The following is a 12,552-nucleotide window of genomic DNA, read 5'->3' on the forward strand; positions in this document are numbered from 1 at the left end:
CTCAGCTTAACCAGTGACCTTTTATTACTTTTTTGCTTCCATTTCTCAGATTTGTCACCCTACTGTCAGTAAAGTTCACTAAGGCAGCTTCTGTTATTCCTTTGCATAACCTCCTTATCTCAAATCTTTGACTCTTCATCCAATTATTATAAAAGTACAGCCCTACTGACATTACATACTACGAAGAACAAGTAAGAGTGTAGTGTCAGTTTGACACTTTTCCCTCACTACTTTTTAATACAGATTACTGTTACAACAAAAACTTAGTGCACTCAAGCAAGCATCACTGAAGCAGTCTCAGCACACACTCAGTGTGCAGTACTCATTCATGTACAAGTTAAAGCATGGAGAGCTCAACACCATTACAAATGCACAGGTAATGGCCCAAGTAAAATACTTGCTACATTTATCCAAGAGCAAATCACTTGTTCTTAGAAGAAAATCTTACATATGTACCTTTATATAAACCTAATGCCTCTAGTTGTGAATAAATAACTGCTTGTCCTTTACACATGAATGGGGAAAAGAAGGGGAATTTTAAGTTCCCCCCTTGTACTGAAAACCAATAAGCCCAGCTCACATCTAAGTAAAGTACTGTACTACCCATGTTAATATAACAACCCATTAAAAAGTTTTAAATGCCTATGAAATCAGTCTCAGAAAAAGACTCCATTACTAAATCAATGCCCAGAAAGTTCTGTGGTATTAGTCAGGATTTTAATCTAGTGCTTCTTGAACTCATCTCTCTGACGTATGACAAGGGGACTTTGTTCACCAACAGTGGCACTTGTGTCTCATAGAAATTCATAAATCTTAACTCCTGTTACTGCTTGCACTGTAGTTTCTACTGACATCCTCTTAGATAAATCCCTAAAGGCAAAACTGAGTTTCAGGTACACTGTCACAAACAGAAGTGAGACCCTCCAAGTCCAGCTACTGCCCATCCTGCTTCACTGCATATTGTTATGTCCACTACTTTTCTCTCTAGGATACAATTCTTCTCATACTGAAATTCAGAGGTATCTGCTCCAAAAGTGCCTGATGCAAACCAGTGAAGGATGCCGGCGCTGCCTCTTCAGCATTCTGTTTGCGTCCCAGTACTCAGTACCTTAGGAGTTGTACCTCCTGAACAAACCCTGGTACTTTGGGGAGATCCCACCATCTACCTGCTAATAAAAAAACCTCAAGACTGGCCAAGCATTCAAGTTGGAAAAAACATATAAAAACTACATTTAATTACAGTACAAGATCACTGTGATTTACAGGTAACAGAATTGCACTTCAGTTTACCCCCCAAATCTTTCTGATAAAATAACAGCTAAAAACATTACAGCATGGTTTTCAAGATTAAGAACAAACTCTTATGCAAGCCTTTATATCCTGATCTGTGGTTGTGTGTAGATGCATTTCTCCTAATCTTCCCTCTACCCCCAAGGATTTCGTAATCTCAGGGAATCCCATTCTCATAACAATTCTCATAAGAATTCTCACTTCTCTTATGAACCAAGTCACTTCTCCAGAAAAATTCCTCTCTAGCCACTAGCTTAAGAGCACTGCTCCCTTACAGGCAAGATGAAATCACACTGGGATTTTGCACTGTTATATGCTTAACTACGAAAAAAAAACCCACAAAACTGTCTAAAGATTACAAAGGGAAAAACCCTGACTGGCTGTAAGAAATTTCTCACTATGTATTCTACACTGTGGCTTGCAATTCTTGTAAATTGATAATCTCTTTCTAAATAGACTTGACAAGTCTGTAGCTAAGCCTCCATTAGAAAATAATGGGCACTGAGGCAAAGTACACCATCTATGCCTGTGGAAAAAAAAACTCTTTAATAATATTTTTCACATTGCTGTCATCAGGATGACTTCTGAAAATGCAATTTTTTAAATGACTTTAAAAATACATACTGAATGTCAAATGTGGGGGCTTGAAATCTTCTTGTAACAACCACACAATAGCAGGTTATAAAGTGGGTGACTTCAGCTTTAAAGACAGGTATCATAGAATCATTAAGGTTGGAAAAGGCCTCTAAGAGTATCAAGTTCAACCATCAGCCCAACAGCACCATGCCTACTAAACCATGTCCCAAAGTGCCACATCTACATGGTTTTAGAACAGCTCCAGGGTTGGAGACTCAACCACTTCCCTGGGCAGCCTGTTCCAATGCTTCACCACTCTTTCGGTAAAACAATGTTCCCTAATAGCCAATTTAAGAAACGTACAACACCTTTCACTTTACTTTGGAGACTTTGGAGGTTTCTGAAGCTGGCACCACCCAGCCCAGCAACCCAGCTGTGGTTCCCACTGCTACTAAACACTATTAAATAAAACATGGGCTTTGCAGCAACAAAGACAAGGCCTCCAGTGGGATCTCTACCCACTGCACACCCCTCTCACACAATGCTCCAATTCCTGCCCACCACTCCTTTCCCTCAGGGTAGTGAAGCACTGGAACAGGTTGCTCAGAGAGGCAGGTGATGCCCCATCCCTGGAAACATTCAAGGTCAGGTTGGATGGGGCTCTGAGCAACCTAGCCTAGCTGAAGGTGGCCCTGCTTACTGCAAGGAGAGCAGACTAGATGACCTTCACAGTCCCTTCCAACCCAAACCCTTCTATGAGTCTGTGATTCCACAATTCTATGATTCCATGATTCTATCATTCTATTGATACTGAAAATGCGGGTACATAAACTCTGTAAGACTTGTTTTGGAGTTTTAGAAAGCAAGCACCCTTTATCAGGCCTGGACAAGATGACCCAGTGATCTCCATCAACCATGTGCAGTGGTACAAGAGCCGGGTAGAGAATGTATTTCCCACTTAGGTGCACGTGGATAAATTCTCCCAGAAATTTTACACATCTTCTATTACTTCCCAAGGCCTAATTTTAATGTTATGAAACTTCACAACAGTCAAAAGTCTTGCCTATTTGGAGCTGGCTCCAGCTCCCTGCTTGGCCTTGCATTTGAGATGGGGAAAGGCTGCAAACAGAGGTGACTACAGAAGAGACATCCTTTCAGCACAGATCAGACTTTACATAGGACCTTATCATCTCCAATGAATGAACAGTGTCTAGAAAAAGAATCTAGAAGAAAGCATGCTATGAGAAAAAGAAAATGCGCTGGCTCAGGGACATTCTGAGTAACTTTCTAAAAAATACAATTGTGTAGATGAAACTTAACTCTGCTTTTGCTTAAATAAAAAAAAATATTCCTCTTCTTGTAATAGTAACTACTTCTTGTATCAATGACTACTTCTTGTATTGATATAACAGGTGGAATATTTCAAAGTGGAATATTTTGATTTCAGCTAAAGCACAGGTAAGATTCATCTAAGCAGTAGTAGGTTTTGTAAGTTAGAATGTCCCTTTGACAGCATGTTTTCTTTCTCTGACAGCACGTTTCTCTTAAAACGGTATTTTCCAGACACTGTCCCTTGAGGATGATAACATTTTGCATTCAGTCTGATCTGTGCTGAGCAGATGCGTCTTCTTCTGTAATCACCTCTGTTTGCAGTATTTTTTTACCTTAAAGCCAAGGTCAAGCAGTGAACTGGAGCCAGCTCCGAATTAGCAAGAGTTCTGAGTGTTGTTAAGTTTCAAAACATTAAAATTAGACCTTGGAAAGCAATAGAAGATGCGTAAGATTTCTGGGAGAATTTATCCACGTGCACCTAAGCGGGAAATACGTCCCAGCTTTCGTCTCGCTGCACATCATTGATGGAGACCGCTCCTTCGTGTCGCCCAGGCCTGATGAAGGATGCTTGCTTCCCAAAACTCCAAAACGAGCCTTAGAAAGGTTTCATCTGCCGGCGCTCACGGCACCAGCGCCACCGCGGCTCTAGGAGCCTGTAACCCCAAGACCCAACCCAGCCCAGCGCCCCGGCGCTGGGCGCACGACCGCCCCCTCCCTCCTCCCCTCCCTCCTCCCCTCCCTCCTCCCCTCCCTCCTCCCCTCCCTCCTCCCCTCCCTCCTCCCCTCCCTCCTCCCCTCCCTCCTCCCCTCCCTCCTCCCCTCCCTCCTCCCCTCCCTCCTCCCCTCCCTCCTCCCCTCCCTCCTCCCCTCCCTCCTTCCCCGCCCCCCCCCGCGTTGCTAGGATACCGGCGGCGCTTTACGGCCGCTGCCGGCGGTGTCTCGGCGGGGCCCGGCCATGTCCTCGGCGGGGCGGGGCGAGGAGGCGGACAGGACGCTCTTCGTGGGGAACCTGGAGGGCCGTGTGCGGGAGGAGATCCTCTACGAGCTGTTCCTGCAGGTGGAGGGCGGGCGGGGCCGGGTCTCGGGGCTGGGGAGCGGGGCCGGTCAGCGCTGGGGGGCGGGTGCCCCGCCTGCTCGCCCCTTCCTGGGGTCTGTCTGCTGTGCGAGTTTGGGGCCGCAGGTGGGCCCCGAGTTAGTGAGGGAGTCGAAGAGGATCGTGGAAGCGCTAGGTTGGAAAAGACCTTTGAGATCATCCAGCCCGCCGCTGAGCCGCAACCCCCGGCTCACCTACCCGTCCTCTAAACGCCTCCGGGACTGGGGGCTCCACCACCTCCCCGGGCAGCCTCTGCCGGTGCCCGAGAACCCTTTTAGTGAAGAAATTTTTCCTAATGTCCAATCTGAACCTCTCCCGGAACGACTTGAGGCTGTTCCATTTTATCCTATCACTTGGGTGAAGAGACCAACTCCCACCTCGCTACAACCTCCTCTCAGTTGGTTGTGGACAGTGACAGGGTCTCCCCTCAGCCATCTTTAAAGATGTTTTTAAAATCCCCCAAGGGAAAATCAAGACTTTTTTGTTCTATCATTTCATTCAGAAAAATCAGTGCAAAATACAAAAATTCACTGAGCAAGGCTGAAAGTATTAACTGCATGTGTGAGGAATGATCTGCAGGTGGGGCTCTGAACTTCCATCTATAAATGACCTTTATTTTAAAGTGCTTGAGAAGATATTAAAAACTATCAGTGGACCTTCAGAGATGTCATGGGAAAATGCACAGTAGCTGGACCTATTTCAAACCTAAGCTTAGTTCTGTTTCTTTAGAAATAAGGTATGCCAAGGAAGAAAGAAAATGGCAAACACAGAAAATATTAAGACAGTGATATGACTTCAGTTTTGCTCTCCTTTGACAACATCACTGGCAAAGCCAAGCTTAATAATCTGAAGGTAGTAAGGAGAAGGGAGGGCAATATGGAGAGGAGAGAGCATTATATCACAAATGCAAGCATCAAATTTCAAGATGGATTGACAGTAGTTGCTGAATGTGGGCATTTCCTGAATTTGTTTATGGCTGTGTGTTTTATGGTTTTGGTTTTTTTCTTCCTGGCTGGATCCAGTCAGGATCTGTCAACCTAAAAGGTCCCAGACTCTGACTGGACACTTTAGCTGACAGCATCATGATAAACTTGCTTCTATCAATCCACCGATTTTGCCCAGTCTTCAGAATGAACCTTGCTTCTTTCTGGTGAGTTTGCAAAATAAAGAATGTGAAAATAGAGGTGGGCAGAATCATCTGTTCTCTTCCTATTTCAGATGCTAATCAGAACAATTTCTACTGACCAGCTTTATTACAATAAATATCAATCTGATATGTGTCTTGTTAACTAGGCAAGACCTCAGCATGCCACTCCAATTGCACTGAAAGGCCTGTTTTTCTCTTTGGTATATTCCAGCCCTTTGGGGTTTTAGCTCTTTCCATCTCTTCCTAACTCTCAGTTTTCAGCCTTTCCTTAAAATCTGCAAAGAAACAGTTGTTTGGAGCTTTTTTTCCCCCTCTTTATTTTTTTATGCAGTATTCCTACCTTTTTCCAGTACTGAACAGTAGTCTGCTGTTTAACTGTAAATATTAGGTTAAGAACGCTTGCCTTACCAGGGGACATGAGTAATACTGTATGAATTCTAGTACAAAAGTGATAAAAAATAAGGAGGTGCTCTCAGAATGCAGTTTTGTTTGACTTCTGCATGATCTGCAGCAGTTATCCAACTGCTGACTTTTACCTGGGTGTATTAATCATCCCAATAACACTCGCTTATCTTTTTCCTTCTCTTAATCTTGTTCACACTCATGTTTCTCTGCCTTTCGCTGCAAAGCATATGTACCTCATTGCAGTATTGTCCTTTCTTGGAAAGTACACAGCTCAATATTGCTGCTATGCCATAGTCTTAAAGGTGCACTCCTAACCTATAGCTTTCCCCCCATCAAATTAGTATCAAGTATCTATTACTACTTCTAAACTATTAATATTTTTATTTATGAACAGGAAGACCACATACTTAAAAGACTGATCTGCAAAGGTCTCAAGTGTATTGCTTCTAGTTCTTGAAGAACCATATCCTCCTTGTTAGGCAAATAATAATCAGAAGATGGGATATATGTAACTTTTTTTTTCAATAAGACTGTGGTATAATGCAGAACAACAATAAAAATGCCTCAAGGAGATAATGCAAGCAAAAATAAATATGTTGAGTCTTACTGAAATTCCTTCTTTAAAAACAAACAAACACAACAAACAAAAAAATCCCCAAGAAACAAAAAAAACTATCAAACTTCAAGATATTTGGAAAGGCGAGATCAACCTTGGAAGATTCCCTGCACAGGACAACCTAGGTAGTTTCCCTTGCTGTATAGCCTAGTCACTCTTCTAACCAATAATAAAAACGGTACATTATTTTTGATCTTTTGTGTTTGTCTGTATTACTCATCTACTTTCCTTAGGAGTGGGAGGTGATGGTGTTTCATTTTTCAGCAAAAACATCTTATTTAATGGAAAATCAGTTGATACATTGCTGGCAAATGCATGCAGCAATTGGACATTATTGTCACAGGTGCCAATCCTTAATATCTTCGGTCTGACAACATGGAGGTTATAATAAGGGGGACAGCTCTGCATCATTACTCTAAACGCTCACAGCAGACACATTGCAGATTTCTTGTTTCATAGTAATCATTGAAAACACGGAATAATAAAGTAGATATATTTCTGTGACTTCGTTTCTTCATCTGAGCATATGCTGTGTGTTTATTTTGAATGTTAACGGTTTATGCAGTTTAATATCTGTAGAGCTGTTACAAGTTAACTTGTGTTTGCCTGAATGTATAGGTGACTTCTGAGCGACTTTTACTGAAAAGTACAGATTGTAGCAGCAGTAGTAGTAGCGGAAGCCAACTCCACCAATGAGGGTGATTTTTTTTGATTCAGAACAATGAATTCTCCATCTACCACAGTAATTTACACATTTCAGTTATTTTTTAATTTTTTTTTTTTACTGGTAGGTTTTTTTTGTAACTTACGTTCACTTCGTTGCTCATCTGGATGTTATATCCTCCTGGATTTAAGTTGTTGCTTCCCTAGCTCTCCTGAGCTGTGGCAAGAGACTCCTGTTGGCCACTTCTTTTCGCTCTGCTAAGTCAGCCACACAGACGCATAGTTTGTTTTGATGAGAAACTGTTAATTTGGTGACTAATATACTGATTCCATTTTGTGTAGAGAAAATTCATTATGTTATCTAGTATGAAAACAACAGTTTCTTCAAAAATGGAGCCATTTTTTTTTAGAATATCACTGCTTTAATTTGGTTCTAAAAGTACTATGCAAGGATTAAAATGGTATGTGTAGGCAGAAATGGAACTTTTCAATGAAGACATTTCAGCTAAAGTATATGATACTTCTGGGGTTTTTTGGTTTGGGTTTTTTGGGGGGCAGGGGTTGCTGAGGGGATGGAGGACAAACAGTCTCTTGATTCCTTGCCGTGCAGTTGTGATGAGGGTTAGACATTACAGAAAACCCTGTTTTGTGGTGGTTCTAGAAGTACTATTCTCTGCTCAGGATTGCTTTCCGGCAGTGTCGATGCTGCCCATTTTAGGAATTTAACCAAGAGGAAGACAGAAGCATATTAGTGGAGTAAGTCACTTTTACATAAATTTGCTTAGTTATGTTAGCTGTGCAAAAAACCTCTAATAATTGTGCTAGCAGCTGTATATGCATAAGATGACATGCTGTAGAGACAGTAAATTACTCTTGCAGTAGCAAACATAATTATACTCTAGAAATAATAAAAAATCTGATTATTAAAGACTAAACATCATCCATGGGTGCTTGATTCCCTTTTAATGTTTGTGGTGCTGTTTTTTGTTTGTAGAAGGCTCGGAATTTGAGCTTGGGGAATCTGGAGAGTTGCAAAATTAAGTAGAGATTCTTACACTGAGAAACTTACTTCATTTCTGACCATGACAAAATATATATCATTATGAAATATTCAAAACAGAATGAATTATTGATCTCTGTTAATTTCTGTGAGAAAGTAATACAGATTTCTTTCAGGCTGGACCGTTAACCAAAGTGACAATTCGTAAGGACAAAGAAGGAAAACCTAAGTCTTTTGGATTTGTCTGTTTTAAGCACAAAGAATCAGTGCCTTATGCGATAGCTTTGCTGAATGGAATCCGTTTGTATGGAAGACCAATTAAAGTGCAATATCGGTTTGGTACGTTTAGTAGTCCAAATGGTTAAATTTTTGTAAATTGTTTTATTTTGTTAACAGCTATTTTTGAATCCTACAGTCTTTTACAAAGGTTGTGATTTATAATTGGAACAAATTACAGTTATTTTTTTTTTTAAGAAACAAAAACAACTTCTGTGTTTTGCATAGGGAAGGATTCAGTCTCTGCATTTTTTTGTTTACTAAGAGAATACAATAGCTTGGTTCAGAACAGCACATCTTCCAAGTCAGCTCAGAATACACTCTATGGACAACGTGGCAACACAGGTTTTCATGCCAGATTACATTTAGAAATTGAGGTGTGACTTTAACTTGCAGTCTGGCAGGAGAAGTTGATTCAGTAAGTGCAGTAACTTTCAAGCTGTTTGATAGTTTTTATACTAAAGCTACAGATTTATAAGAGCTGTTCTTTTTAAGTGGAAGGGACTGTAGATTGAAGAATGTAGCCAAGTCTGCCACACTTTTCAATTTACATTTATGAAAAGAAGCATTCTGGAAAACTAATGATCAGGCAGTGTTTGACACCCAAACATTAAGGACTCATGTCCTTACAGGTGACACAGAACACATTCTGTGTTTTTGTCATGTTAATTGTCATAACTGAATAGTCATTATGCTCTTGTCTTATTTGCAGGGAGTTCTCACTCATCAGAACTAAACAGCCCTACACATGGTTTTGACAACTACACTGACTTATATTCACCTGCATATAGGTAACAAAGATCATTTGTGAATGAACTGTATGATTATAATTTGTGAAAAGGCTTCTTAAGACAATTAGTTGATGTGGTAGAATAATCTTCAGGCTTTTCATTAAAACAGCTGTTGCATCCTTTGGTTGCATCCTTGCTGATGACTTGCAATGTGCTGTAGTTAATTTTATCATTAATTAATTAGGTTCTTGAGCCTGCCAAAGGTTCAGTTAGCTTTAATTTTCCAATTTTTATTTGTTTCTGCAAGGTGCAGGACCATGAGAAGTTATTGAAATATGGCATTTGTACTAACAATGTTTGCAGTTGTTGGAAGGAAAAAGTCTTTTTAAACCCTTCTATGTTAAATCTGCGGGTTTTGTTTGTATATGGACAAGCAGCTGTCGTGTGTATGTGAATGCACAGGTATAAACCTGTTACAATGGAACCCGGAATACCCCATATTCAGTATATTTCAGTATTTCAACATTTTTATCTAGCAATGTGACAGAACTCCGTGGAAGCTAGATTTCCATGGTGAAATCCAGAACTCTTTTGCAGCTGTATTTAAGTATGTGTGAGGATTAATCATTAATTAAGCCTTTCCATTTTATCAGTTTCTTTATGGAAGTCCAGTTGTTAATATCTCAGTTCTCCTCCTGGATATGCTCATTATAGCCCAAGAGCTCAGCACTCTGGTAAGCAACCATTCATCTGCTGGATGTCTAGTCTTTGTATGTTTGCTTGTTTTTCCTAGGTGTCAAGAGGCTTATGGAAATCCTCCATTTCCTCTTACTCCTTTTCCAATGAACAATAGTTTACCTCATGAATATTCAGGCTTTCAAAAGATGGTGAGTTTCTATTAAAAGTTAAAAGTTTGGGAGTTTTTTTGTGAGGTTGAAAGTGTTCCGTATTTCTGCAAACAACAGTGTTTATTTAATGCCACAAGATGTGGTTTAGGCTGTTAACTTTGACTATATTAGGTCTGTTTATTTTAGCACTTAAGGATACTAAATAACGGGGGATATACCACATTGAACTACTTTCTTACTGCAGGAATGTCTTAAAGAGATGTTAAAAACATCAGTGTGCAGACAGAGCTCTTTTTGTGTAGTGTGTTCCACATCAAATCCCCTTGGTGAGACAAGCTCATGTGGTAGAATTACAACCATGCAGCAATAGTGTCTTCATACACAGCTGATTCAGTCAGGGAACCTGTTGGCTCTTCTACTCAATTCAGAAATGCCCAGCAAAAGTTTGAAATGTCATAAAAACCTAGAACTCCTCCAACAGATCACTACTGCCCAGATTAGAGTAATGACTTTATGAAAGGAATGCCATATTTGATCACCTTACACTAAGAGTAACTGTCACTTTAATTTTAAATCTAACTACATCTCTTTTCTAACTTAGCCATGAAAGATTGTCTACTTTTTTGAACTATACTAGTTAATAAAATATATGTAAGATTTATTCTCAAATGCTGTTATGTTGTTTAATAATTTATCAGTATTTTCATTCTAAAAGCCGTAACGCATGCAAAATTAAACTCTTTGTAGCTTCCTCTTTACCGTGTTAACTTGAGTTTCTATTTCTTTAGATGAACCATTTTTTAGCTCAGCAGTATACAGTACAGAGTCCAGTGGGTCAACAGTTTCCTTACTATCAGATGACTCCGCCACTGCCTTCAAATTTATCCTTTCCTCTCTATCCAAATCAAGTTGCAAATTTTAAGTCTGCACAGAGTTCTTTTGAACTGGCTGTACCACATTCAAGTGACTGTGAAGTGCACCATGTGGATGAAAGCACCTCTAAAAGAAAGAGAGAACAGCAAAGCTGTGACAGTGACTCTAGTATTGAGGATGACAAAATGAGACAAAGAGAGCGTGACCAAAAATACAAGCGCAAAGCCAAGAAAAAAACACACTAATACTCTGTAACTGGATTCATCCTTTTTTTTTATTGTATTTGGTATTTTCATTTGAGAGAGATTCAATCTTTCATCTTTGCACTTTATTATAAAAGGAATGTGCAATATTCATATTATTTTTGAAATTTCTTATGCATAAAATATAATGATACTTTAATCTCAACCTCTTTAAAGAAGAAGGTACCATTTAAGGTATAAGTAACATTTAGGAAGATAAAGTTTTCCTGATAAAGGAAAAAAAATTAGTTGGTTCACCCCCAAGGATCATGGAAAGCTGAGAGTTTGCTGTTATAGGAACTATGAAAATACATAATTTCAGGCATTCATGAAGCATATGTATCACTTCCATCACTTATGGAATGTATTTTTGCGAATGTTGTAAGAATTTTCTGGAGCCGTTGAAGAAGATGTGAGCTAGAAATTCTAAGTTTCTCATCAGAGATGTGTTTGTCACTGAAGTATCAACATCTATAACATTTTTCCAATTTAGCTCTGTTGTCACTTTCAGTTAGAATCACCTTGTATAGTTATTGGAACTGGTTTCTTCCAGTAGTACAATTGAGAGAAAATCCAGGCGTTTGCACTAATTAAAGGACTTACATACGTATCAGTACTCAAATAAATGTGTCTACTTTGTGGCTGCAGTATGTACTGACTAGAACTATATGCATATACATGCATCTTTCTCTAAAGTTGCTCTCTAGTGTTTGGTTTGCTTTTTGAGAATCTAAATGTTTATTGTAATAAATGGATGAAAAATTTACTGAATATTTCATCTAACTGATAACACAAAAGCATGAGTCAGTGGAGTTAGTACTTCCTCTTAAGAGAAGTTTTTTTCCTTTGTTTAACTGAGAAAGAATAAATTATCTGATATCGAGATGAATCATAGTAGTCAAGTGACCTATTTTCTGTCTTTCACAACTGCCACCAATGGCTTGTAGACAGATACAGAGGTATTGTCCTATACAATACCAAGTACAGGTGAAACACTCTAAAAGTCTTCTTATATGAGACAGCAAAACACTTAATTTTCAGCTATTTAATATTGGTTAAAGTTAGGTCTTCGGTTCAGACTAGGTGTAGGCTTCAAATTGAACCTGATGAAAAAATATTTTGGTTTTCATGGAATCATTAAGGTTGGAAAATAACTCTTAAGATCATCCAGTCCAATCATCAGCCCAACACCACCATGCCTGCTAAACCATTTCTCCAAGTGCCACATCTAAACTTTTTTTTAATGCCTCCAGGAAGGGAGACTCCACTACTTCTCTAGGCAGCTTGTTTCAATGTGTGACCACTCTTATGGTAAAGGAAATTTTTTCTAATGTCCTATCTTAACGTCTCCTGGCACAACTTGAGGCCATTTCCTCTGGTCCTATCTCTTGTTATTTGGGTAAAGGCACCAGCACCCACCTGGCTACAACTTCCCTTCAGGTAGTTGTACAGGGCAATGA

The 12,552-nt window shown here is 39.6% G+C and overlaps 1 protein-coding gene across 2 annotated transcripts; it reads left to right on the forward strand.

The window, feature by feature from the left end:
* The first annotated feature begins 4,126 nt into the window (after positions 1 to 4,126).
* On the forward strand, positions 4,127 to 12,212 carry RBM11 (RNA binding motif protein 11). Of its 2 annotated transcripts, XM_069870247.1 has the most exons (6): positions 4,139 to 4,255; positions 5,021 to 5,146; positions 8,299 to 8,461; positions 9,111 to 9,189; positions 9,923 to 10,016; positions 10,766 to 12,212. In XM_069870247.1, the coding sequence occupies exons 2-6, from the start codon at positions 5,081 to 5,083 to the stop codon at positions 11,093 to 11,095; spliced, it is 732 nt and encodes a 243-aa protein (XP_069726348.1). In that variant the 5' UTR covers positions 4,139 to 4,255; positions 5,021 to 5,080; the 3' UTR covers positions 11,096 to 12,212. The 2 variants fall into 2 exon arrangements, with proteins under 2 accessions (XP_069726356.1, XP_069726348.1); XM_069870255.1 differs by lacking the exon at positions 5,021 to 5,146 and having other exon boundaries at positions 4,127 to 4,255.
* Positions 12,213 to 12,552: the final 340 nt, after the last annotated feature.

The sequence above is a fragment of the Phaenicophaeus curvirostris genome, chromosome 1 (genome assembly GCF_032191515.1).
Source record: "Phaenicophaeus curvirostris isolate KB17595 chromosome 1, BPBGC_Pcur_1.0, whole genome shotgun sequence".
Taxonomy (NCBI): Eukaryota; Metazoa; Chordata; class Aves; order Cuculiformes; family Cuculidae; genus Phaenicophaeus; species Phaenicophaeus curvirostris.

Excerpts from the sequence above, each read along its gene's own strand:
- RBM11 (XM_069870255.1), top strand. The coding sequence starts at position 4,154 with ATGTCCTCGGCGGGGCGGGGCGAGGAGGCGGACAGGACGCTCTTCGTG. Across the intron at positions 4,256-8,298 it reads TCTACGAGCTGTTCCTGCAG|GCTGGACCGTTAACCAAAGT; the intron begins GTGGAGGGCGGG and ends GATTTCTTTCAG. Across the intron at positions 10,017-10,765 it reads ATTCAGGCTTTCAAAAGATG|ATGAACCATTTTTTAGCTCA; the intron begins GTGAGTTTCTAT and ends CTATTTCTTTAG.